We start from the raw sequence: 22605 nt of genomic DNA, 5'->3' as shown, positions 1-22605 counted from the left end.
CCTGCAAACTCAGACCAAGTGTGGCATCTGTGGTGGGACTCCCCAGCTGAGAACCAGGCTCCCAGGACACTCACTCTGGCTCCCCTCCCCTCTTCAGGGGACCTGCTCCTGATCCAGGCCTCGTATCCTCTCTCTGTTACTCCCACCTCCACCTGGGGAGGATCCCTTCTCTGCCCCTGATCTCTTCAGTGCAAGACACTGGTTCTGGTTCTCTCGGTAATAAAACAGGAAACTCAGCTCAGATACGTGGAATTAGAAAACCGTTGTTATTATTCTGAGTACAAACTTAAGGGAAACCTGACAGATAAAAATTGATGGGCTTGTTCACTCTCCAGGTGTCAAATATCTTCACACGTGTTTACACTTGAAGTAATACATGAGCATGCTCACAAACCGTTTCACCTTCTGGTTCTTGTTAAATCGTTTTCAAGTTATTAGCTTGACTTTAGTAAAAACAAACAGAGACTCCTACATTATCTAAATCTTGAAATGATAACATGAGATTGTAATTATTTTTATGAACTCTAAGTCTTTATAACCTGACAAATTCAAGCATCTTCTGTGGATATCCTTTTTTTTTTTTTTTTAACTTTCAACACCTGCTTTGAGACTAATATTGTAATAGCTGCTTGTGAAAATCACAGGTGCTTCTCAGACTGCTAATTTGATTCTTCACGGTAGGTGAGCCACCTGCTGGCCATGAGGTGCTACTGTAGAGTTGTCTGCTCAAATATGAGACTCTTTAGTCCCTTAGCTCATGGTCTCTGAATCCCTCACAGATGACCCAGAGATTGGTACTTTGATGAGATCCCTAGTTACCTTACTTGTAGCACAATTAGCTCTAATCCCACTGCAAGGGAACCACAAGAACAAGTCAGTTTGTGAGCCTTCCCTGTGAGTTTTGCAAAACTGTGGACTTCCTTCCCCATAAACTCCCTGTCTCCTGTCTGGTGGAGAAAACCTGACGGTTGCAGTGTGTGCTGTGGGCAAAGATGCTGTGCCCACTACAGCTTCTGTTGCCCACTGGCGGTTAACACAACCACAGGGCCTTCCCCATGTGCTCACACCACCACTTCTAGTACCTTCTCAAGCAGCCTCCAGGTCTCTACAGGTGACCACTAAATCCCTAGATCCTAACACCAACACCTGCCTCTTGTTCCAAACAAATACCTCAGTTTGCCCATTTGCTGGGCTGAGACTGTGCCCACTTCTGCTAATGCTGAAGTTGATTAGTCCACCAAACATGAACTCACTGCTCCCATAGGATGAGAGCCTGCCCCAGAGATATTGCACAGCCACCACTGTTACAAGCCTTGAGACACCTCACATCTCCTTGGTTTGGAGGTGGACACTTTGTTTCTCATTCAGCTGCTCCCAGTCCTTCACAGATGATACCTCCCAAATCCATAAAGACCAGAGCCATCCTGAGTCTCTGTCTTTGTGCAGAAGATGGCGTGAGCATCCTGGTGACCACATTGACTGTGGGCTAGTACACAATGCACCATTGCCTTGTCACCATCCATTCATTCCTCTTTTTCCCAAAACCTATGCTACTCAGTTCTCGGTGAGGAGGAACTAGAAAGTGAAATGTGGCACATTCTGAAAAGTGCAGTGGTTGCCCTAGGACTTGTCCTCCAGATAACAAAGGGTCGGCCTCATGAGGTGAAGCTTGTGCATCCCAGGTCCCAGGCACACGTGTTCATCCCAGCCATGCTGGATACAGGACAGTCGGCTTGTGTTGGTGTGGATACCAGGTCTTTGAGCCATCACGCTGACAGCTTGGTCCAGGAGACATAAAGTATCGTGCAGTAACCTCTTGGGCCTTGGCCCAGATGCACTTGTATTTTCACCCTAGTCTCCTTAACAAGGTATGTACTGTAGAGTGTAGGTCCAGGGTTTCCAGCACACTGTAATACTCATTGCTCCAAGAGATTCAGCCTGGGAAATGGCTTAGGCACCCTGGGGTCAGTCGTGCTAAGAGTGCTGGAGAAACAATAGTCATTGCTGCCTGGGCCTGGGCAAGGCTGACTAAGGCCGACGTGAAGTTCGCTGCTGAGCCCTGTGCTACCGCAGCTTCACATAAACTGCCCAACTGTCCTTGCCCCAGAGTTGTCTGAATTGCCCAACAGGAAGCAGTCCTGTAAAATTAGGACATCTCGCCCCAGGAGATCTTTAAATAGGAGAAGTCCTGTGCTGCATGTGTGTGGTGCCTGCTGCTCCAGGAGGCCTGGGTCAGAGGACTGCTGCCTGCCCTTCTCTGCTCATTCCATATAGCCTGTAAGTACTCTATGATGGTGATGGTTTTGTCATTGCAGCCCAGCATCAATCTGACCCCTCAAGGTAAGGCTTACAGTGGTGGAACTCAAGCATGCAGAGGCCCCGTTGTGCTCCACTGTGTGGGCCTCTGGTGGGTGCTGGAGACAGGAGCCGCCAGGTGGGCTAATAGAGAATCTCAAGAAGTTTGTCCAAACATACATATTTTACTTGACATGCCCAGTGGACACAACAGCAGCTTCTTCAAGAGAGCTTTATTTAACAGAATGTCTATTCAGGATCTTTGTGATTTTCCTATCAGGTTATATGCTTTTGGCTATTGAGCTGTTTGCATAATTTCTGTACTTTGCATGGTAACCTCAGCAGACGTGTGGTTTACAGATGTTTTACACCTGTTGCTAGTTTGCTCACTCCCCACACACCCACACCCTGCTCTCCCCTCCTCCAGGTGCCTCCCAGCCATGAGGACCCTCACTCTGCTTGCTGCCATTCTCCTGGTGGCCCTGCAGGCCCAGGCTGAGCACATTTCAGTGAGCATCGATGAAGTCGTAGACCAGCAGCCCCCACAGGCAGAGGATCAGGACGTGGCCAACTACGTTAAAGAGGATGAGAGCTCCGCTCTTGAAGCTTTAGGTGAGAGATACAGCATAGCAGAGCTGCACAGACTCAGGGGAGGAACGGGACATGGGCACTGGAACAGCCTGGGAGAGCAACTGAGATGATGTCACATAACCTCCCAGACCCACAGTTTCTCAACTGTAAAGTGAGCATCGCAAGCCCAGTGAATCTGGCACGTTCTGCCAAGACTCCTGAATGTGCGAGATGTGTGTGGTAGTCTCTAGGTTTAAACATGGACAGACACATTACTGATTTTTCTGTATCTAAATGTGCAGAATTCATGGAGAGGAGAATATTGAATGCAGTCTATAAGAGGAGGTTTAGAATCTGGAGGCAGGAGCAAGGCTGTGCTCAGATGCATGTGTGATGGGTCCAGAGCACACAGAAGTGAAGACACTGAGAATGAGTCTCAGGTTCTGTGGGACCAGTATTTGCTGTGGGTATTTGTTGGTTGTATTGTCCATGTTGTTGACTGTCCTAGAGCCAAATAATGAATCCAGTCAACTCACAGGCAAATTCTATAGCATGTTCTTTGCTACCCTCCCTGACCCCCATGCTCGATGCTTGATGTTCCTCATGTGTCCACAGGTGCAAAGGCAGGCGGGCGCTGTGTTTGTAGAAAACAAGTCGCCTGTACAATTCGGGAACGTCGCATCGGGGATTGCAAAATCCGTGGTGTCCGCTTTCCATTCTGCTGCCCTCGCTGAGCATGGCGAGCAGAGAAAGCGAGTTCCTTGTTTGCCTTGAGACAACTCCTGTGGTTCATCCTTTTCTTTCCTACTCAAATAAAGACCTTTTAGTGAATACTATGTGTCTGTGCTCCTTTGAAGTGCGTGTGTATATTAGTTCAACTCTTAGAAGTGCACGACCCAAAACTCTTAAAACTCTGGCTCCAAATTCTTCGTTCAACTGAGATTAATTCAAGCTTCAGGAAAAAAGTGATCAGAAAGTGCCTATCTGGTTCTTTTTTTTTTTTTTTGACAGGCAGAGTGGACAGTAGAGGGAGACAGAGAGAAAGGTCTTCCTTTTGCCATTGGTTCACCCTCCAATGGCCACCGCGGTAGGCGCGCTGCGGCCGGCGCACCGCACTGTTCCGATGGCAGGAGCCAGGTGCTTCTCCTGGTCTCCCATGGGGTGCAGGGCCCAAGGACTTGGGCCATCCTCCACTGCACTCCCTGGCCACAGCAGAGAGTTGGCCTGGAAGAGGGGCAACCGGGATAGGATCGGTGCCCCGACCGGGACTAGAACCTGGTGTGCTGGCGCCGCAAGGCGGAGGATTAGCCTAGTGAGCCGCGGCGCCGGCCGCCTATCTGGTTCTGATCTCTCCACTGACCTCTATTTTCTCTTCTTTCTGCCTTCATTTAAATGAAGGCTCTGGGCTTGGTTTTCTGGTTAGTCGGAGAGATGGGCCAGTGCTGAGGCTGTGAGGTGGGCAGCAGTGACAGTGGTGCTCCTGTCCACAGGAGCCAAGGCTGTGAGGTGAGGCAGGCGGCTCCACTTCCAAGCGCACTGCCTCATGAAGCCTGTTCTGAGCCCCAGAATCCTAAAACCACTGGATGTGGTCTGATATTGATGGGAATGGAACCATTCAAAGCTAGAAGACACTGTTTATTTCATATAAATTTCTTTGGCAATTTTATTAGAAAAATATTTGACAAATGGAAGAATGAAATCCTGATAATAATCTTACAAATTAGTTATAGATTGCATAATTATATGATATACTACATAGTGTATATATATATCAATATGATTATATATCATATGTAGTGATGTACAGTTATGTATTTCTATAATAGTGTATATGCACAGTATCTATTCATTTGTTATTATAAATATGGCATTCAATTACATGTTGAATATACAATTCAGAATAATAAAACAAGCTACTACCTAAAATAACTATTACTTCCAATGCATGTATTCAGGTCTTGATCGTTTGCAATTCTTTCATTTAGAAAATTCTCTAAATCTAAAGCTGAGAGCACTCTCTTACAGAGAACTGAAGGAGCCAGAGGTGCACCTGAAGGATTAGGCACTGTAGACTGAGGTCCTCACTGGCTGCCCGAGGTCAGCTCAGGCAGCCTCACCCACCTGACAGGGGCCTGCAAACTCAGACCAAGTGTGGCATCTGTGGTGGGACTCCCCAGCTGAGAACCAGGCTCCCAGGACGCTCACTCTGGCTCCCCTCCCCTCTTCAGGGGACCTGCTCCTGATCCAGGCCTCGTATCCTCTCTGTCACTCCCACCTCCACCTGGGGAGGATCCCGTCTCTGCCCCTGATCTCTTCAGTACAAGACCCTGGGTTCTGGTTCTTTTGGTCAGGAAACAAGAAACACAGCACAGAATCAAGGAGTTAGAAAACCTCTGTTATTATTCTGAGTACAAACTTAAGCACAAAACTTCCATATAAAAACTCATGGGTTTGCTCCCTCTCCAGTTTAAGCCATCATCACACATGTTTACACTTGCAATGATACATGTGAATGCTCACAAACCGTTTCACCTTCTGGTTCTTGTTAAATCATTTTCAAGTTTAGAGTCTTCTACATTATCTAAATACTGAAAAGATAACATGAGATTGTGAGTATTTTCATGAACTCAAAACCTTTGTAACCTGACCTGGTCAGGCATCTTTTGTGGATATCCTTTGTTTTTCCTTAGAACACCTGCTTTGGGGACAACCTAATGGTTTTACATAAGGATGAGAGGAGCATCTCAGATAGCTAATTTGATTCTTCATGGCAGGTGAGCCACCTGCTGGCCATGAGGTGCTACTGTAGAGTGGTCTGCTCAAATATGGTGGACTCATTGGTCTGCCTTGATGAGTGAAGACATTTCAGTGTGAGAACACACAGAAAGGGTGTGCTCTTGGCCTGAAAAGACAGCATTCTCACAGATACTCTGAGTTGCTTAGCTCCTGTGTGTGCTTAGATGTGAGGATGGGGGTGGAGTTAACAAGAGAAAGAGAGTGACCCGAGTTTAAGATCCTCATTACTGCAGATCATCTTGGAAGTCATTAACTCCTCAGGGACTGCAAGGCCTGATGGCTAACGTGAGGGGTTGTACTGATCTTGTGTTTCACTTGTTCATGGAAAGCAGGATCCAAGTGCATTGAGCCCTTCACACCAGGGCTTGGACTTGAGTCCCTGCAAGTTTGTGAGTATGGGGCAGGGAAAGGAGAGGAGGGAGAGAAGGAAACCGTGAAACTCCCTAGTTGTCCTCCATACACTTGGAGGTTCTACTAACCTAGAATTCCCATGTGCACTGCTTGTTCCATCAGATTGCTGGGGGTCAATGAATAGTTTATGTTACAGTGAAACACTGGTGAGCCTTCCTCTTCTCCCTGTGCCTTGGTAGTGATCAGTGGCCATGAGTGTTACCTTCTTACTTCTACTCCATTCAGAACAGTCTGCACAAGTAGACCATATAAAGCTAGATTCTTCCTTTAGTCCAAGACATGCAAGTCCATGGAAAGATATTTCCCTTATAGAAAGCTCAGGGTATCTGGGTCATAACCCTAGGGGAGGATTTCCTCGTGAGAGTGTTATTGTCTTCTTCGTGGATAAATGGAGCTAGGTCATAATTGTAGGTCACAATGGAAGGCAGAATGTTAGCTGTGGGGGACAAGGTTAACCAGAAACTTTCATGGGGGTTATAATATCATCTCACATTTGGGTAAATTCAGATCAAATTCAAGCAAATATGAAATGCAGGCATTAATGCACTAATGAGTTATCCTACAGTTAAATGACCACCTCCAGAAGTGGCCATAGAGAGTTCCAGAATTCTTTCATTCTATGTATATATCAGCAGTGGGATTTAGGAAAAACCTTATGCCATCACTTTTCTGAGGCCCTGGGAGAAGAAGACTCTGCCCTGGATCATATGGTTCACGAACAGTCAAGTGTCTTCTAAATCAGAGGTTTCGGTAGAACACACTCACTGCAACCCATCTCACCGAGTTTGTGATTCAGCATATCTGAGTGAGATTGGAGATCTCGTATTTCTAGCATATTTCCCTAGTGTCACAAAAATTTCTGCTCCAAAGATCAGCCTTTGATTCTGGAGGTAACATTGCTCTAACATGTCTGCCTGGAGCAACAAGAACAGGTCTCAGGTCCATAACTCCCTCAATGCCGGCCCCCTGGATCATTCCTTTGAGTGACCCTTCCTGTTAAATACCTCCCTTCTTCTTAAGATTCTTAGGACTTGGATGTACTCTCAAATTAGAAGTCCATATTGCAGCGCCCTACAGTAAGCCCTCTTATCCTTCAAGCTTTGCCACTCAGCTTCCCCCTAAATCCCATTATTCAACATCTTCCAAGTCTCTGTTCTCTTCAATCACTTGTTCCCACTTAATTATCCACATCTATCTTTTAATCCTTCAAATTCAGACCCGTATCACTTAAATCATCAAACAGAAGAGTCTTTTATTCCTTTTCCCACACACTGTCTAATCTTCCCTGGTAAGTGCCATATGCCAAGCCCATGTCAGCCTCATGTTCTCACTTTCATGTTAATGCTGGGGAAAATTCCAATAAACCGAAAAATATTTTATATTCCCAAGCACAGCTAAGCTCATTGCCCTGAAGAGAAATCTTCCATAACCATTGCTTTACTCTTCCATTCTCCAAAGGGAAATAAATTTACTTCATATTATTATTGACTCCAGAGAAATTGTTAATATGCTTACTTCAATTTCATGAAATGTTGAAATTGAGGGAGCATTTTTATGGTTGATAATTATTTAAACAGTTAATAATTTCTAGTGTTTTAAGTAATCTCCACACTTTCCCACAGTGGCTACACTGATTTACATCTCCACCAACAGTGTATACGTGTTTCCCTTTCTCCACATGCTCACTTGCATTTGTTACTCTCTGTGTTTTGGATTTTGGCCATTCTTAAGAGGATTGGGTAATAATCTCATTGTGGTTTTGATTCGCATTTCCCTGATGGCTAGTGATGTTGAGCATTTTTTCTTATATTGTTTGGCCATTTGTATTTCTACCTTCAAGAACTGTCTATTGAAGTCTTTAGTCCATTTCTCAACTGGATTAGTTGCTGTCATGTTGTTAAGTTTTTTAAGTTGCTGATACATTTGGAATAGTAAACCTTTATTGAATAGGTGGTTTGCAAATATTTTTCCCATTTTATTGATTGTCTTTCTTTTTTTCCCTTTTTGACAGGTAGAGTGGATAGTGAGAGAGAGAGACACAGAGAAAGATCTTCCTTTTTTGCCATTGGTTCACCCTCCAATGGCCGCTGTGGCTGGCACATCTCACTGATCCGAAACCAGGAGCCAGGTGCTTCTCCTGGTCTCCCATGCGGGTGCAGGGCCCAAGGATTTGGGCCATCCTCCACTGCCTTCCTGGGCCATAGCAGAGAGCTGGCCTGGAAGAGGGGCAACTGGGATAGAATCCGGCGCCCCAACCGGGACTAGAACCCGGTGTGCCAGCGCCGCAAGGTGGAGGATTAGCCTGTTAAGCCACGACGCCGGCCATATTGATTGTCTTTTCACTCTGTTGATCATTTCCTCTTCTTTGCATAAATGATGCTGAACTTTACATACCAAAAAAGTCATATTTTGACTCAGAAGAAAAGAGTGTTATTTTATAGAAGTTACATGGTGACAGAGTAAACAAGAGCAGTTCAGTGAAGCTGAGCTCACTCTCTTACAACTGCTCTTTCCCTAACCATTTCAATCTGTTTCAAGAGAACTCTAGCTAATTCCTAAAGAAAAGCATTAATTACCTTCTGCGTATTCAAGATGTAGGAACTATTACAGTCAAATTATTTGCTTAATAAGTTCAGCATACCTCATGTTTAACATATGATACTGAACATGAAATTAGCTACTCTTTCCAAGAGAAGTCAATGACTCATAGGACGAGGATTTGGAGAAATGAAAGGGATAAAGTTTATTTAGGGTGCTAGCAAATAGGGAGGCAGCAGGTTGGTGGCTCAACATCCAATCTTTTTCAAAGGGAAGATGGGATTTATACATGGAAACACAAATGTAGTTATGTGACAATAATCATGCAAGAAGTACGTAGGGTGAGGCCTCTCAGAAGTTCCAACTCTAGCTGGGTTCTTATTTTGGGACCAGGTATTCTTGGTCCCTGTCTTGTGATCAGGTCATCAGCACCCAGGCTCCAGAGAAAAACAAACAAAAGCATCAAACAGAGTGTGTATGCGTCCTGGGTCAAACCTAGGTCTTTTGAGACCTTTAATCCTCAAAATGATACATTGCTTAACCTCTGTTATAAGTATTTCCCTTATACATGGTTTTGAATAGTTTCAGCCTCAGTATGATTTATTGTTTGCCTGCAGTCAGTCTGATCCATAGTTGGCATCATTTTATTTCAATAGAGCCCTTGCTTTGTCTCTCAAGGCTGAAATATAGGCACAAACTCTCATGCTAAAACCCTTTACATGCAAGTTCCTTAAGTTGTATGGATTAAATCTAGATTTATTGTCTTAGGGGGAAATATCTGGTCCAAGAATCTAGTCACTTTTTAAAAGATTTTTATTTTTTTATTATTAATTTATTTTTTTAAGGACTACAAATTTAATACGTACAACTTTGGGAATATAGGTATTCTTCCCTCCATACCTGCCCTCCCACCCCTCCTCCTCTTCCCTCTACCTTCCCAGTCCCATTCTTCATTAAGATTCATTTTTCGGCTGGCACCGTGGCTCAACAGGCTAATCCTTCGCCTTGCGGCGCTGGCTCACCGGGTTCTAGTCCCGGTCGGGGCGCTGGATTCTGTCCCAGTTGCCCCTCTTCCAGGCCAGCTCTCTGCTGTGGCCAGGGAGTGCAGTGGAGGATGGCCCAAGTCCTTGGGCCCTGCACCCGCATGGGAGACCAGGATAAGCACCTGGCTCCTGCCATCGGATCAGCGTGGTGCGCTGGTCGCAGCGCGCCAACCGTGGCGGCCATTGGAGGGTGAACCAACAGCAAAGGAAGACCTTTCTCTCTGTCTCTCTCTCTCTCTCACTGTCCACTCTGCCTGTCAAAAAAAAAAAAAGATTCATTTTTCAATTTCTTTGTACAGAATACCAACTAAGTAAAGATTTCAGTAATTTGCACACACATACACACACACAAATATGTTTGATTAAAAAGTATCACAGTGAACTCTCAGAATACAACTTTTTGAAGACAGAGGTCCTGAAGGGGAGTTAGTGCACAGTGATTCCTGCTGTTAATTTAATTACTAACACTCATGTATGATATCAGTGACCACCCAAGGCTCTTGACATGAACTGCCTAGGCTATGGAAGCCTTTTGAATCCACAGACTCCATCAGTATTATACAAGGCCATAAGCAAAGTGGAAGTTCTCTCCTGCCTTAAGAGAAAAGTACATCTTTCTTTTTTTTTTTTTTTGACAGGCAGAGTGGACAGTGAGAGAGAGAGACAGAGAGAAAGGTCTTCCTTTTGCCGTTGGTTCACCCTCCAATGGCCGCCGCGGTAGGTGCGCTGCGGCCGGCACACCGCGCTGATCCGATGGCAGGAACCAGGTGCTTCTCCTGGTCTCCCATGGGGTGCAGGGCCCAAGGACTTGGGCCATCCTCCACTGCACTCCCTGGCCACAGCAGAGAGCTGGCCTGGAAGAGGGGCAACTGGGACAGGATCGGTGCCCCGACCGGGACTAGAACCCGGTGTGCCAGCGCCGCAAGGCGGAGGATTAGCCTAGTGAGCCATGGCACCAGCCGAAAAGCACATCTTTCTTTCATGGCCACTTCTTTCCATTGGGATCTCACTCACAGAGATCCTTCATGTAGAAGATTTTTTGCCATAGTGTCTTGGCTTTCAATGGCTGATATGCTCTTACAGGCTTTTCAGCCAGCCCAGGAAGCCTTAAGGGCTGATTCTGAGGTCAGAGTGTTACTTAAAGCAATTGTCATCCTATGAGTCTGCTGTGTGGACTGCTTCCCATGTTGGAACATTCTCTCCTTTTAATTCTATCTGTTTTTAATACCCGACACTTGATCCTATTTATATCATCTCTTTAACACTTAATCCTATCTATATGTTCACTTTACCACTTTATATGATCACTTTAACACTTATAATGACATTTTTACCACTCAGTTTAATGGGAATTGGGATGCCATGACAAGTCTTTAAACTGTACCCTTAGAAGTTAGTCCTTAGGAATGTATGTAAAATTATACAGCTTCACAGCTACAAACTTCCTCCTCCCTCTTTTATTGCCACTCTTATTTCTAACTGAGGTCCATCCTCAATTGACTTTATACACACATGGTTAACTGTATGTTAAGTAAAGAGTTCAACAAATACTATGAAGAAAAAAACTCAGAAAAACAAAAAGAAGAAAACTGCTCCTCTTCTCTGTGAGAACCCAGTGGAAAGAGGGGACCATCAAAGAAGGAGGTACTTTTCTGGGGAGGGAGGAGAAAACTTCCACTTTGCTTATGGCCCTTATGGCTTTAGATCATCTCAACTCCTTCTGATGTGGTCATCTGGGGAGTGAATCAAACAATGGAAGAACTTTCTGTCTTTCCCTCTCTGCCTGCAATTACCTCACAAATAAATAAATTAATAAAATATTTTGAAATAAAGTTGATTTGACTGGCAAGAACATTTTATAATTACCAGTAACAGTATTTAATATACATCAATCCATTGGAAATGTTCATGCCTGAAACATTAGTACTTAAACATACACAGAGGAATATACACAATCCTGTTGACTAAATACTGATGCAGTGTGTGGATTCAAATGGCTTTCATAGCCTAGGGAGCTATGTCAAGAGCCTTGGGTCTTCACTGATGTCATGCATAAGAGTATTGTTTGTTAAATTAGCAACAGTTATGGTATACTAACTTCTCATGCAGGACCTCTGCCTTTAATGAATTATATTATGAGAGTTAACTGTAAAATTTATTTTGAAACTGTTTTTTTTGTGTGTGTATGTGTGTGTGTGTATACAAAGTGTTGAAATCTTTATTTCATATAGAGTTGGACTTATGTGTACAAAGTTAATAGAAAATGAACCTTAGTGGAGAATGGACTGGGGAGGGGAGAAGGAGGAGAAGGGGTGGAAGTGAAGGAAGGAGGGGCCGGTATATTAGGAAGAATCACTCTATCACTCAAGTTGTACTTATGAAATTTGTATTCATCAAATAAAAGGTTTCTTTGGGCAATAAATAAATAATTGTAAAACTAAAAAAATAAAGTATTACTTTATAAGGGTTTACAAAATATGCCCCATTTTCATTGGTCAGTCTTTCTAGCATTCTTCTTTATTTCCATTAGAGAAATCAAAGGCACAAATAAACACATAATGCCAACCAAGTTCCACAACAGGTAGATGTAAGCCTTATCCTGAGAACTGAATCTTCCCCAAGTGTTGTAATGGCAGGCTGTAGCTTCAATTCCTGTACCATGAAGCCAGACAGCAAAGGGGTTTGTAGACTAACTTGTCTGCAATCTTAGAGACCTATGTCCTGATCTCTCATTACCATAAGCTCTTCCCATACTGGAAGTAGCCTTGATGAAATTTAATATACATTGTCTATCTATCTCTCTATATCTATATCTATCTAAATATCTATCTATCTTTCTATCTATATGTGTGTGTGTGAGTTTGTGCACGTGTGTGTTTAGAATCTAATGGGGGTGTCAGCACTGTGGCACACTGGGTAACACTGCAGCCTGCAGTGCTGGCATTCCATATGGGCTCCGGTTTGAATCCTGGGGGCTCCACTAACAATCCAGCTCTGTTCTATGGCATGGGAAAGCAGTAGAAGATGGCTTATGTCCATGGGCCCCCGCACCCGCATGGGAGACCTGGAAGAAACTCTGGCTCCTGGCTTTGGATAGGCACAGCTCCCCTGTTGTGGCCAATTGGGGAGTGATCCAGTGGATGGAAGACCTCTCTCTCTTCCTCTTCTCTCTGTGTAACTCTGACTTTCAAGTTAATAAAGAAATCTGAGAAAAAGAGTTTCATGAGGGTAAACATGATTGTGCTAAGCAGATTTGTAACACATGGGTGATTCTAGAGTAGGGCAAACTCAGTTTCATTCTACATGCAGGACTTACTCTACATTCACGTCCATGAAATATTCCCATGGGTACATTATAAGACACACATGTGATTGCAGTGGAGCTGGTCTTTGCTTGAGATCCTGCATTTCATTTTCCATGTTACAATGTATGTCTTTGAGAGGCTTAGAGAAGGGAGATACAGATAGAGACCTGCCATCCCCTGGCTCACTTCACCAATGACCTCAATTTCCAGGAGCTGGATCTCAACCAGATCTCCTCCATAGGTGCTGGGAGGCTGATTATTTGAGGGATCCTGGAAGTCTCCCGGGGTCAGCAGTAGCAGAAGGCTGCAGTCAGTGGTGAAACATTGGTATCAAACCGAATATGTGATGTGAGCATCTTAACTCTTCAACTCAATCCTAGAGCAAATGCCCAAGCCTAAGGTTCTGTATTTTACATAAGTGATAGCTAGATGTGGTCAAGGTCTTCAAGTACCAGTAGGAAACCGTGGTAAATAAAAAGAGTTATAAAGTGTTTACCCTGCTAAGTGAAGACTGGACACAGCATTTCATATTTGACATCACTTTATTGATGCCCAAATTACTTTTGTCTATACATGTTCATGTGGAAATACAATAACTGAAAAATACAAGGTCACGAGGACGTTCAGCTTAAGGATTTCCTCTGAAACCCGACCAGAGACAGAGGCCCTGCTCTCAGGGCTGAGCATTGCTTCAAAGATGCAGAACACAAAGAGCAGCCAGAGGGTCTCACAATACAGTTATCTGAACAACAGTACTGATGCAGTGTTTAGTATTTATATTGTAATGTCATACCTGGTCCACCAAGTCAATCCATTATATAAAATCCTTCACGTAAAGACCATTATTATCCTGTTACATTCCCATGGAAATACCATAGAACTGAAGTGATTCAAAGAGGCCATATGTGTCTGCTCCCAGCATTCCCTCTGGCACCAGGGTGCTCTTGCTGGACAGCTGAGGCCATTCTGAGTACACTGGCACAGCCTGCTTCCTGAATCTTTCCCTTCCCCAGTACAACCACCAGCCACAAGTCACCTGAGGAGACCGGTGGGCATTGCCCTTCCAGGGGACGTCTCACTCCCAGTCACTGTCCTCAGAGGAGGAGGAGATCTGAAGGGACTCATAGAGGAGTCTCAGTGGAGATTTCACACAGGGTTTCTCTGTCTTCTTGGGGACAGGCGGGTTCAGAGGCGTTGGAGTTGGCTTCCCATGGGGCTGAGACGAGGGAGTTGTCATGAACCTGCAGCTCCACCTGTTATTGCCTGATGCACTGAAGACCATTCTGAGGGACGCGCCTGGAACACAGCTAGGAGCTGGGTGATGGGAGGTAGTGGAGCCCTGCACAGTTTTCTCAGGAACTCTGTTTTTTGGTGGCCGCAGGTCAGTGTTGAGCTGGGGAGCTGGTGAACTCTGTGACACAGGACGTGACATTTTTCTTCCTTGGCCCCTTGTAGTTGGCAGCTCCTGCAGATTCTGGAGAGTCTCATGCTTAGGTGACTGAGTGGTCCTCTGTAGGTTTTGTAAGGGGCTCAGTCTTGGTCTCTTGGCTGGATTCCTCGAGGAATGATGGGGCATCTTGACGGATCTCTTGCCTGGAGGCCCATGGTTGGGTTTGGACTGGGGACCCATCCTCAGAGCCCCAGACTGTTTACGGGGCTGCGGATCCTCACCTGAAAATCTGACTTGTGTCTGGCATCTGGAGCTTCCGTCTAAGTCCTGTGTGTTGGAGGCCTTCTTGGGAATTTTAAAAGTGGACCAATTAGGCCTGCGGTCTGTCTGCTTCACATTGAAGGTACAGTGCTGGCCATGCTGCTTCACTGCAGGCGGCCTGGGCTCAGGGATATCCACCTCCTCACCTTTCTTTTGGCTAGATCTTGAGAAGTGACTCAGTTCAGGTGCTTTTGGGAGACGTGAAGAGCTACTGGGTTTCAGGGCAGACTTCTGACTTGTGAGGTTAGGATCCAAGACCCTTGTCTCTTGGGCTATGTTGAGAGACATAGGCCCACTTGGTTGCTGTATGAAAAGAGAAACGCAAAGAATAAGGTTAGGATTTTCTTACTGTAGAGTAAATATGAACACAGATCAAGTAAAATTAGTGGACACAGTGCAAAATTGAGTCACATTGTAATGACAAACAGCCATTTGAATGAGGAATGTCCAACTGCCCTTGTGCTAATCAGAAATAAAGAAATGACACAATCAATTTGAAACATCTGTGATGCCAACAGTTCAAGGAACTATGGAACATGACTCTGTATCTCTATTGATGTAAACATTTTAAGTTACTGCACAATATTTCCAAAATCATCCTTCCACCCTCACCATTTTGGGTCACCTACCAAAGATAATTTTTCAGATGAAAAAATGGAGGATGAAGAGACGCACACTGCACTGAGCTTAGGAGACACGGTGAAGAGAATTGTGTAGGAAGTGCACCCTTGGCAGAGAATTGGAGAGCAAACCTTCCAGGAAGCCCCATGGGAAGCCCTGGGTGCTGAGTGCTGATCCACAGCCAGAGAGCTTGGAGAGCCGGAAGTGTAGAGAGCCAAAGATGGAAGCATTTTTGAGATGGGGGAGAGAAGAAGGACTGCAGCAATCCGTGGGGATAGAGCTGGAAAGAGAGAATGGCGTAGGTCCAGACTGGAGCCCACTGGCTAGTGGTTGCTAGTGGTCACCTGCGGTGCCAGGACAGTGGAGAAACAGAGCCAATTCAAAGGAATCTAGCCAAATCCCAACCTGGGATCTAGCTGAGAAAGGACGGGTGCCATTCTAAAGGAGGGTAAGACTATGGAAGCTAGCAGGTGCACACAAAACAGCTCACTGAGATGGGGCACCTGAACGCAGTGCTGGCAGCAGCGGCAGGCAGGCTTCAAACAGTGCCTCCAGTGTGCTGGCATGATGCAGATCTTCTAGCAGAGGGAACATCCCGGCCCACCCCATCCACCTTCCCACACCTCGGACTCAGAGCTTGGCTGGGCAGTGACTGGGCAGCTAGAGGGGTGAATGGTGCTTGAACCAGCAACGCTCTCTGGACCCAGTGACCGTGGGAGTCCTAGGTGCTGAGACCTTGGGGCCTCAGTGTCTACATGAAAAGGTGTAGGGCGTAGCTGGGTATTGATCTCTCACACACACCCAACTTGGGTGTTACCCTGGAAACTCACCCCATCCTAGAATATTGACAAGAGCCCCCAGCCACACCCACCACACACCTCCTGGTCTTCACTGAAAGGCCTGACATTCCACAGAGCCAGACAAGCATAGCCATGCAGATCTAACTGAACAGTAGAACAAATGAAATATCCATTCCACAAATGCCAAGAAAAATGAGAGCCAAAAATCAAGAGACAAGAATAAGGACGTCCTCATGACAGCCCCAAGAGGAACACAAGGACATTTCAGTATTAGATTACCAAGATGAAGAGATCAAAGAAGTGACAGAAATGGAAGTTAGAATGTTAATCAGAGGATTACTCAAGGAAAAAACAATCAAAAGTAAATCCACACAGTAAAGACTATGATGCATGACATGATTGAAAATACTTGCCAGGAATTTGAAAATTTAAAGTGAAACCAAAACGAAATTTTAGAAATAGAGAATCCAATGGATCAAACTAAAAATGCAGTGGAACGCCTACACAGCAGACTTGCTGATGCAAACGAGAAAATATTCGACCTAGAAGACAAGTGTTTGGAACTCTTACAGTCAGAAAAAGAAAGCTGAAGAGAATAGGCAGCTACAAACAGTGTTGGAGATCTACGGGATACTATCAATCCACCCAACATATTGGGTCTTAAGATTTCCTGAAGGAATGGAGAGGCAGAAGGGAATAGAAACTTATGTAGGGAAATAATTACAGAATACTTCCCCAATGTGGAGAAAGAAGTGGATGTTTAAGTAGAGGAAGCACATGGAACTCCTAAGAGATATGACCTGAAAAGATCTTCACCATGACACATGGTAGTCAAACTTTCCACAGTCAAACATGAAGGAAAGTTTCTAAACTGTGCTCGAGAGAAACATCAGATTACTTTCAGAGGCTTGCCAATGAGACTCACAGCGGACTTCTCATCAGAACCCCTGCAGGCTAGTTGGGAGTGGTGAGATGCAGTCCAAGTCTTAAAAGGCAAAAACTGTCAACCCAGAATATGTGCCCTGCAAAGCTTATGAATGAAGGTGACAAAAAGACCTTTCATAACAACCAGACGTTGAAAGAATTTGTCTGCGCTCATCCAGCCTTACAAAAAGATGCTTAGAGATGTCCTATTGACAGAAATGAGAAAGATGGGCATCATTATGAAAGCAAGAGAAGGCAGAAAACCCACCAGTGGAAGAACAAAGGAAATCAAAGGACAAATGGCAGGGCCAAGTCACTCCTTCTCCATAGTCACCTTGAATGTAAATGGCTTCCATTCTCCAGTTTAACAAAAGGACCCCTTTATGTCCTGCTCCAACAAAACACATCTGAACAGCAAAGATACACACAGACTAAAAGTGGAAGGATCGAGAAAGATTGTCCATGGGAACAGAAACCAAAAATGTGCTGGTGTCACTATCCTCATATCAGACATATTAGGGTTGAACATAAAACTGTTAAAAGAGATGAAGAAGGGCGCCATGGAATGATTTGATGAAGGGATCATTCCAACAGGAAGAAGTGACTATACTACATGTATATGCACCCAAGTACAGGGCTCCTGACTATTTAAACATATTAATAGACCTACAGGGAGACATACATTCATTCAATACTAGGGGACTTTAACACCCCTCTTTCATCGATGGACAGATCAACCGGCCAGGAAATTAGCAAGGCAATAACCGAGTTGATTGACGATATAGATCAAATGGACCTACAGATATCTACAGAACACTTCATCCCACAGTGATGGCATGCACATTGTCCTCATCAGTGCGCGGAATGTTCTTAGACTAGAGCATATGCCTGGGATTTCAACAGTTCAACATTTATTCACGGCACAATATTATAGAGCTTATTTGGTGCAAAACTTTAAGTTTATGCAGAATATTTTTGAAAATAACAATTCTATGTAATGAAACACATCCTCATAATTTTGTGTCACTCAAAATAATATGTTTTCAAAATAATGTTTCCTGTGAAGTTGAGAAAAACTTTATTAGTACATCAAAGTAATGCAGATTTTTTCTTTCTTCCCTTATCTTTTTTTTTTTTTACAGAGTTAGACAGTGAGAGAGAGAGAGAGACAGAGAGAAAGGTCTCCCTTCCGTTGAAGGTACTTTACTATATGATGAGTTTTCATGGATAATAAGGGAAAATTATCCATTTACAGATGCAATCACCCACATGTATGAATCTATGTTTTGGTGCAGACTGATTCCAAATGTACAATTTCTCCCTCAAGCATATGGTCTACAAGCATGCAATTAACTGTAGAATGCTTTTGTTAAACAAAAACATTGAATTCATGCTCTCCGAATTAGCATGAAGTTAACATGGAAAAAGTAAAAATTTGAAACAAATGAAAATAAAAATGGCATCTCCAAAGAAAGGAAATAACAGTCAACTAGTCTAATCAAAGTTTTGATGAATTCCTCACACAGAAGGGGCCATGAGGGTCAAGAAGATGAAGGCTATCCTAGAGAAGCAGAGCATGGGCAGCCAGGAAACTCACACTCAGATCCTCACAGGACTCGGTCACATCCTTCCAGCTGTGCTGCTGCCTCCCTGGGAGGCTCCTGGGAGGTTTCTGGAGCACAGCCTTGCTTTGCAGCTCGTCTTGCCTGCAGGAAAAAATAGCAAGCTTTACTTGTGTTCATTTCCTGTCCACCACTACCTCCAACCACATTGAACAGCACCATGGGCTACACTGATTCTGAACTTCTCTTCCAGTCAAGGCTTTGCCCTGAACTCAGATTGCCCTGCACATTTCCCACAGCCTACTTTCTAGTAGGTTTCATTGCTTCTCTGCCTGTCATGGTCACATTCCAAGATGTACCCTGCTCCTACAACTTAGGGATTTGTCAGAAATGGGCAGAGCTCCATGGTCTGGAGACCTGGATGGAGTGGGGCTCTTTCCGTTTCTCTGTAGGCTCTCAGTCACTGTTCAGAGGTGGGGATTCATCTCCTCTCTAGGTTTCAGTGCCCAGAATGACTTCCACTGACTTTCACGTGCCTCACCTTTGATTCTCTTCCTTCTGGAGCTCTGTCTTCCTGAATGGCCCTGGGTTCACGGGATGCTGCCGTTTCTGAGGCACCAGGTTCTCCTTATTTGGGCCCATGGGCTGCAGAGTCAGAGTCCCATCCGAGCACTTGATGGGGCACCTCCTGCTGTGTGCCATGTGACCAAAGGCCCCACAGTGTTTGCACTTGACCTGCGATTAGTAAAGATATTTGTTAGTTGGATCAGCAGAATTCACAGGTTTAATGTATCACACGTCGGTTGAATAACCTATTTTCAATTCTTACTTGAATGTTCGCTTGGAGTACAAGCCTAGACAGGGATCTCATTAATTGTGAAACCTTTCAGAAATGTTGTAGTGCCACAGCCTGTATTAGGGAGGGATATTAGACTGTAGGACAGGAGATTCCACAGGAGAAGATAATGAACCAGGTTTCAGTGAAAGTGCATGGTGAGCTATGACCCTTCATTGGACATAAGGCCTGCCGAAGACTTCGAATGGCACAGAGACCCACTGAGAATGTCTCAGGGCAAGGTAACACAGGATGGACAAGATCATTTAAGTTACAGAGGCAGAATTGTCCATGTCCCTATCCAGTCTGTGTGCATGAAGAAGGATCCTTGAGTCCCTCCAGATCCCAACCTCTGCGTACCCTGGGATTCTCCTGCTCTGGTGGGGGTGCCCTCAGGCCTGCTGGTCCCATCTGTTGCTTTCTCATGTTCTGAGATTGATGGACTCCGTGGCTCAGAAGTTCTGGATAGTGATCTGCCATTCACCCGTCCACTCGGGAGCTTTGGAGGTCAGTTTTCCTCAGACATTGATTTCTGCATCCTGAGTCAAAGAAAAATAAATTTTGAAATGATACACAAACAGAATTCCCTTCAGAACCTTCTTTGACTGGGTTGATGTATGTGTGTGTGTGGCCAGACAGTGTAGTTTTCTAAAAAATTGTTGAACACTGTTAATATTTCAATATTCATTGACCATGACCCACACTATTCTGTGACTTTTTTTCTCACTATTTGTTGAATTCTTTCCTTTTGTAGGGTGAATCCCATCTGAATAAAGTAACATGGAAATAGATGATTGTAAGAGTTAGAGAAAGGAAAATAAAGGAAAAGAGGAGTGAGCTTGGTGGTGTAGGCAGGAGGGATGCTAGGGTGGGAGGTGTCCCTATGCTCTTCAATGTGTACATACGAATTATGTGAAGTGTTTCACCTAGGAACATAAAAAGCTAGTCAGTTACCATAACTAACATTCACCACCGTAAACAAAGCAGGCTACTGGAGTATACTACCCTTAGAATTTGGAATTTCACGTAATACATGTTATTTGGAATGATATAATTTAGTTGATTTTATTTTAATTTTCTTTTTTGACAGGCAGAATGGACAGTGAGAGTGAGAGACAGAAAGAAAGGTCTTCCTTTTCCCATTGGTTCACCCCCCAATGGCAACTGCAGCCAGTGAGCTGCGGCTGGCACACCACGCTGATCTGAAGCCAGGAGCCAGGTGCTTCTCCTGGTCTCCCATGTGGGTGCAGGGGCCCAAACACTTGGGCCATCCTCTGCTGCACTCCTGGGCCACAGCAGAGAGCTGGACTGGAAGAGGAGCAAGAAGGACAGAATCCGGCGCCCTGACCGGGACTAGAATCCGGGGTGCCGGCACCACAGGCGGAGGATTCGCATAGTGAGCCACGGCACTGGCCAGGAAGATACATTTTTTCCTTCTCTGTGCAAAAAATGAAGGAAAGAATCCATCCCAAACAACTAATGCCTTATTCCCACACGTCACTTTCTTTTTTCTTTTTTTTTTTTCAAACAGGCAGAGTTAGACAGTGAGAGAGAGAGAGACAGAGAGAAAGGTCTTCCTTCTGTTGGTTCACCCCCTAAATGGCCGCTACGACATGCGTACTGCGCCAATCCGAAGCCAGGAGCCAGGTGCTTCTCCTGGTCTCCCATGTGGGTGCAGGGCCCAAGCACTTGGGCCATCCTCCACTGTACTCCCGGGCCACAGCAGAGAGCTGGACTGGAAGAGGTGCAACCAGGACAGAACTGGCACCCCAAGTGGGACTAGAACCCGGGGTGCTGGCCCCAGGCGGAGGATTAGCCTAGTGAGCTGCGGTGCCGGCCGGAATGATTTATTTTATCCTTCTCTATACTAAAATATGAAGGAAAGAACCCATCCCAATCAACTAATGCCTTATCCCCAGGTGTCACTTATCCTGCATTTTATTTTTCTTGAGTGATGCCCGTAGAACAAAATTCTGGAAAGAAACCCACCTGCCCTCCAGCTGTGCTCCTCCTGTCTGTCTGCAGGGACTCAGGGGAGTGGATGCTGCAGAAAGAACACTGGACAGAAGGAGGCTCCCGGGACAACAGAGGCAAGGCAGGGAGGGAGGAGGGCTTCCAGGCTGGCTTTTATTGGGCACCTAGGAGGCGGGGTCACACCCGCCATCCAATCCGATGTTCACCAATCCAGTCAGATTTGATGGGATTACCTCTGGGAACAATGCACTCTCTGTTGTTTCCCGGTTAATTAATTGCCTTCAGAATATTTCTACTTGGTGGCTAGCCCAAGTTCGGGACACCAGCGGCAGAATCAACACACCAACGCTGGAACGCGAGGTGAGCCGAACCTCAATAGCCAGAGACACCAGCGGGCAAGTGGAAAGAGGAGACTAGAGGGAACGAGGCTTGAAAATCCGTGGGGAAAAGTTCACCAGGCTAACTAGCTGAGAGAGAGAGAGAGAGAGAGAGAGAGAGAAAGAGAAAAGTGACCGATATGGACACGAGTTTCTCACTCTGCTCACCTCTCAAAGGCGAGCAAGACAAAGAGCAGGTGCCATTTTGGACATACGTCATAAGCAGGGCGACCTCAGGTCTGCACCGGCCCTGAGCCTAGCAAAAAAACATTGACTCTGGGGGGGTGAAATAACAGGAGATTCGGATCTAACTTGGCAACCCAGTGGGAGACTGCAGGAGAATTGGAGCCCACACTGAGGGCAGCACAGATTTCCTGTGTGGTCCTTGGGAAAGAGCTTCCAATCTCTGGCTCCTGTGGGTCTATCATTCGCCTGCTAAATACCTCCAATTCCATTCAGCTGTGTGGAATTACTTGCCCTTTGAATCAAAACAAACAAACGAACAAACAAAAGAATGAAAGAAAGAGAGATCTGCCACGCCTAAGCTGGGAGTGTCATCTTTGACACACCCTCAATCCTGAGGAACCAAACAGAGCTCTCAGGCCACACCCATCTCAAGCCTCTAAGGCTCCACTGAAAGCAGACAGTCCACTTAATATAGAGCCATAGTGTAACAAGAAAAAACACCACAATGAAGAAACCAAGTATCTCCAACATGCCAAATAAAAAACGCAAAAAAAAGCTAACAAGAACAAGGAAGACACTATGACGCCCCCAAATGAAAAAGACACCCCAATTCAAGATTATGAAGATGATGAGATAGGACAAATGCAAGAAGCGGAT

The 22605-nt window shown here is 45.1% G+C and overlaps 2 protein-coding genes across 2 annotated transcripts; one reads left to right on the top strand and one right to left on the bottom strand.

The window, feature by feature from the left end:
• Positions 1 to 2735: 2735 nt before the first annotated feature.
• Positions 2736 to 3599, top strand: LOC133765417 (corticostatin-3-like). Its single transcript, XM_062198980.1, has 2 exons — positions 2736 to 2907; positions 3481 to 3599. The coding sequence occupies exons 1-2, from the start codon at positions 2736 to 2738 to the stop codon at positions 3597 to 3599; spliced, it is 291 nt and encodes a 96-aa protein (XP_062054964.1).
• Positions 3600 to 14033: 10434 nt separating this feature from the next.
• Positions 14034 to 19891, bottom strand: LOC133765415 (putative protein FAM90A23). The gene is made up of 4 exons (XM_062198979.1): positions 19772 to 19891; positions 19118 to 19311; positions 18612 to 18720; positions 14034 to 14972 (listed from the first exon to the last, which is right to left on the bottom strand). Exons 1-4 carry the CDS (start codon positions 19889 to 19891, stop codon positions 14034 to 14036), a joined length of 1362 nt encoding a protein of 453 aa, XP_062054963.1.
• Positions 19892 to 22605: the final 2714 nt, after the last annotated feature.

Source organism: Lepus europaeus, chromosome 8, assembly GCF_033115175.1.
Source record: "Lepus europaeus isolate LE1 chromosome 8, mLepTim1.pri, whole genome shotgun sequence".
NCBI classification, from domain to species: domain Eukaryota; kingdom Metazoa; phylum Chordata; class Mammalia; order Lagomorpha; family Leporidae; genus Lepus; species Lepus europaeus.
The sequence above is the reverse complement of the archived record's forward strand: the minus strand, read 5'-3'. Positions and strand labels throughout refer to the sequence as shown.

Coding starts and splice junctions, on each gene's coding strand:
- LOC133765415 (XM_062198979.1), bottom strand. CDS start 19,891: ATGGCAGATCACTATCCAGAACTTCTGAGCCACGGAGTCCATCAATCT. Junction 19,312..19,771: donor CAGAGCAGGAGAATCCCAGG/GTACGCAGAGGT, acceptor TACTAATCGCAG/GTCAAGTGCAAACACTGTGG. Junction 18,721..19,117: donor CAGAAGGAAGAGAATCAAAG/GTGAGGCACGTG, acceptor TTTTTCCTGCAG/GCAAGACGAGCTGCAAAGCA.
- LOC133765417 (XM_062198980.1), top strand. CDS start 2,736: ATGAGGACCCTCACTCTGCTTGCTGCCATTCTCCTGGTGGCCCTGCAG. Junction 2,908..3,480: donor CTCCGCTCTTGAAGCTTTAG/GTGAGAGATACA, acceptor ATGTGTCCACAG/GTGCAAAGGCAGGCGGGCGC.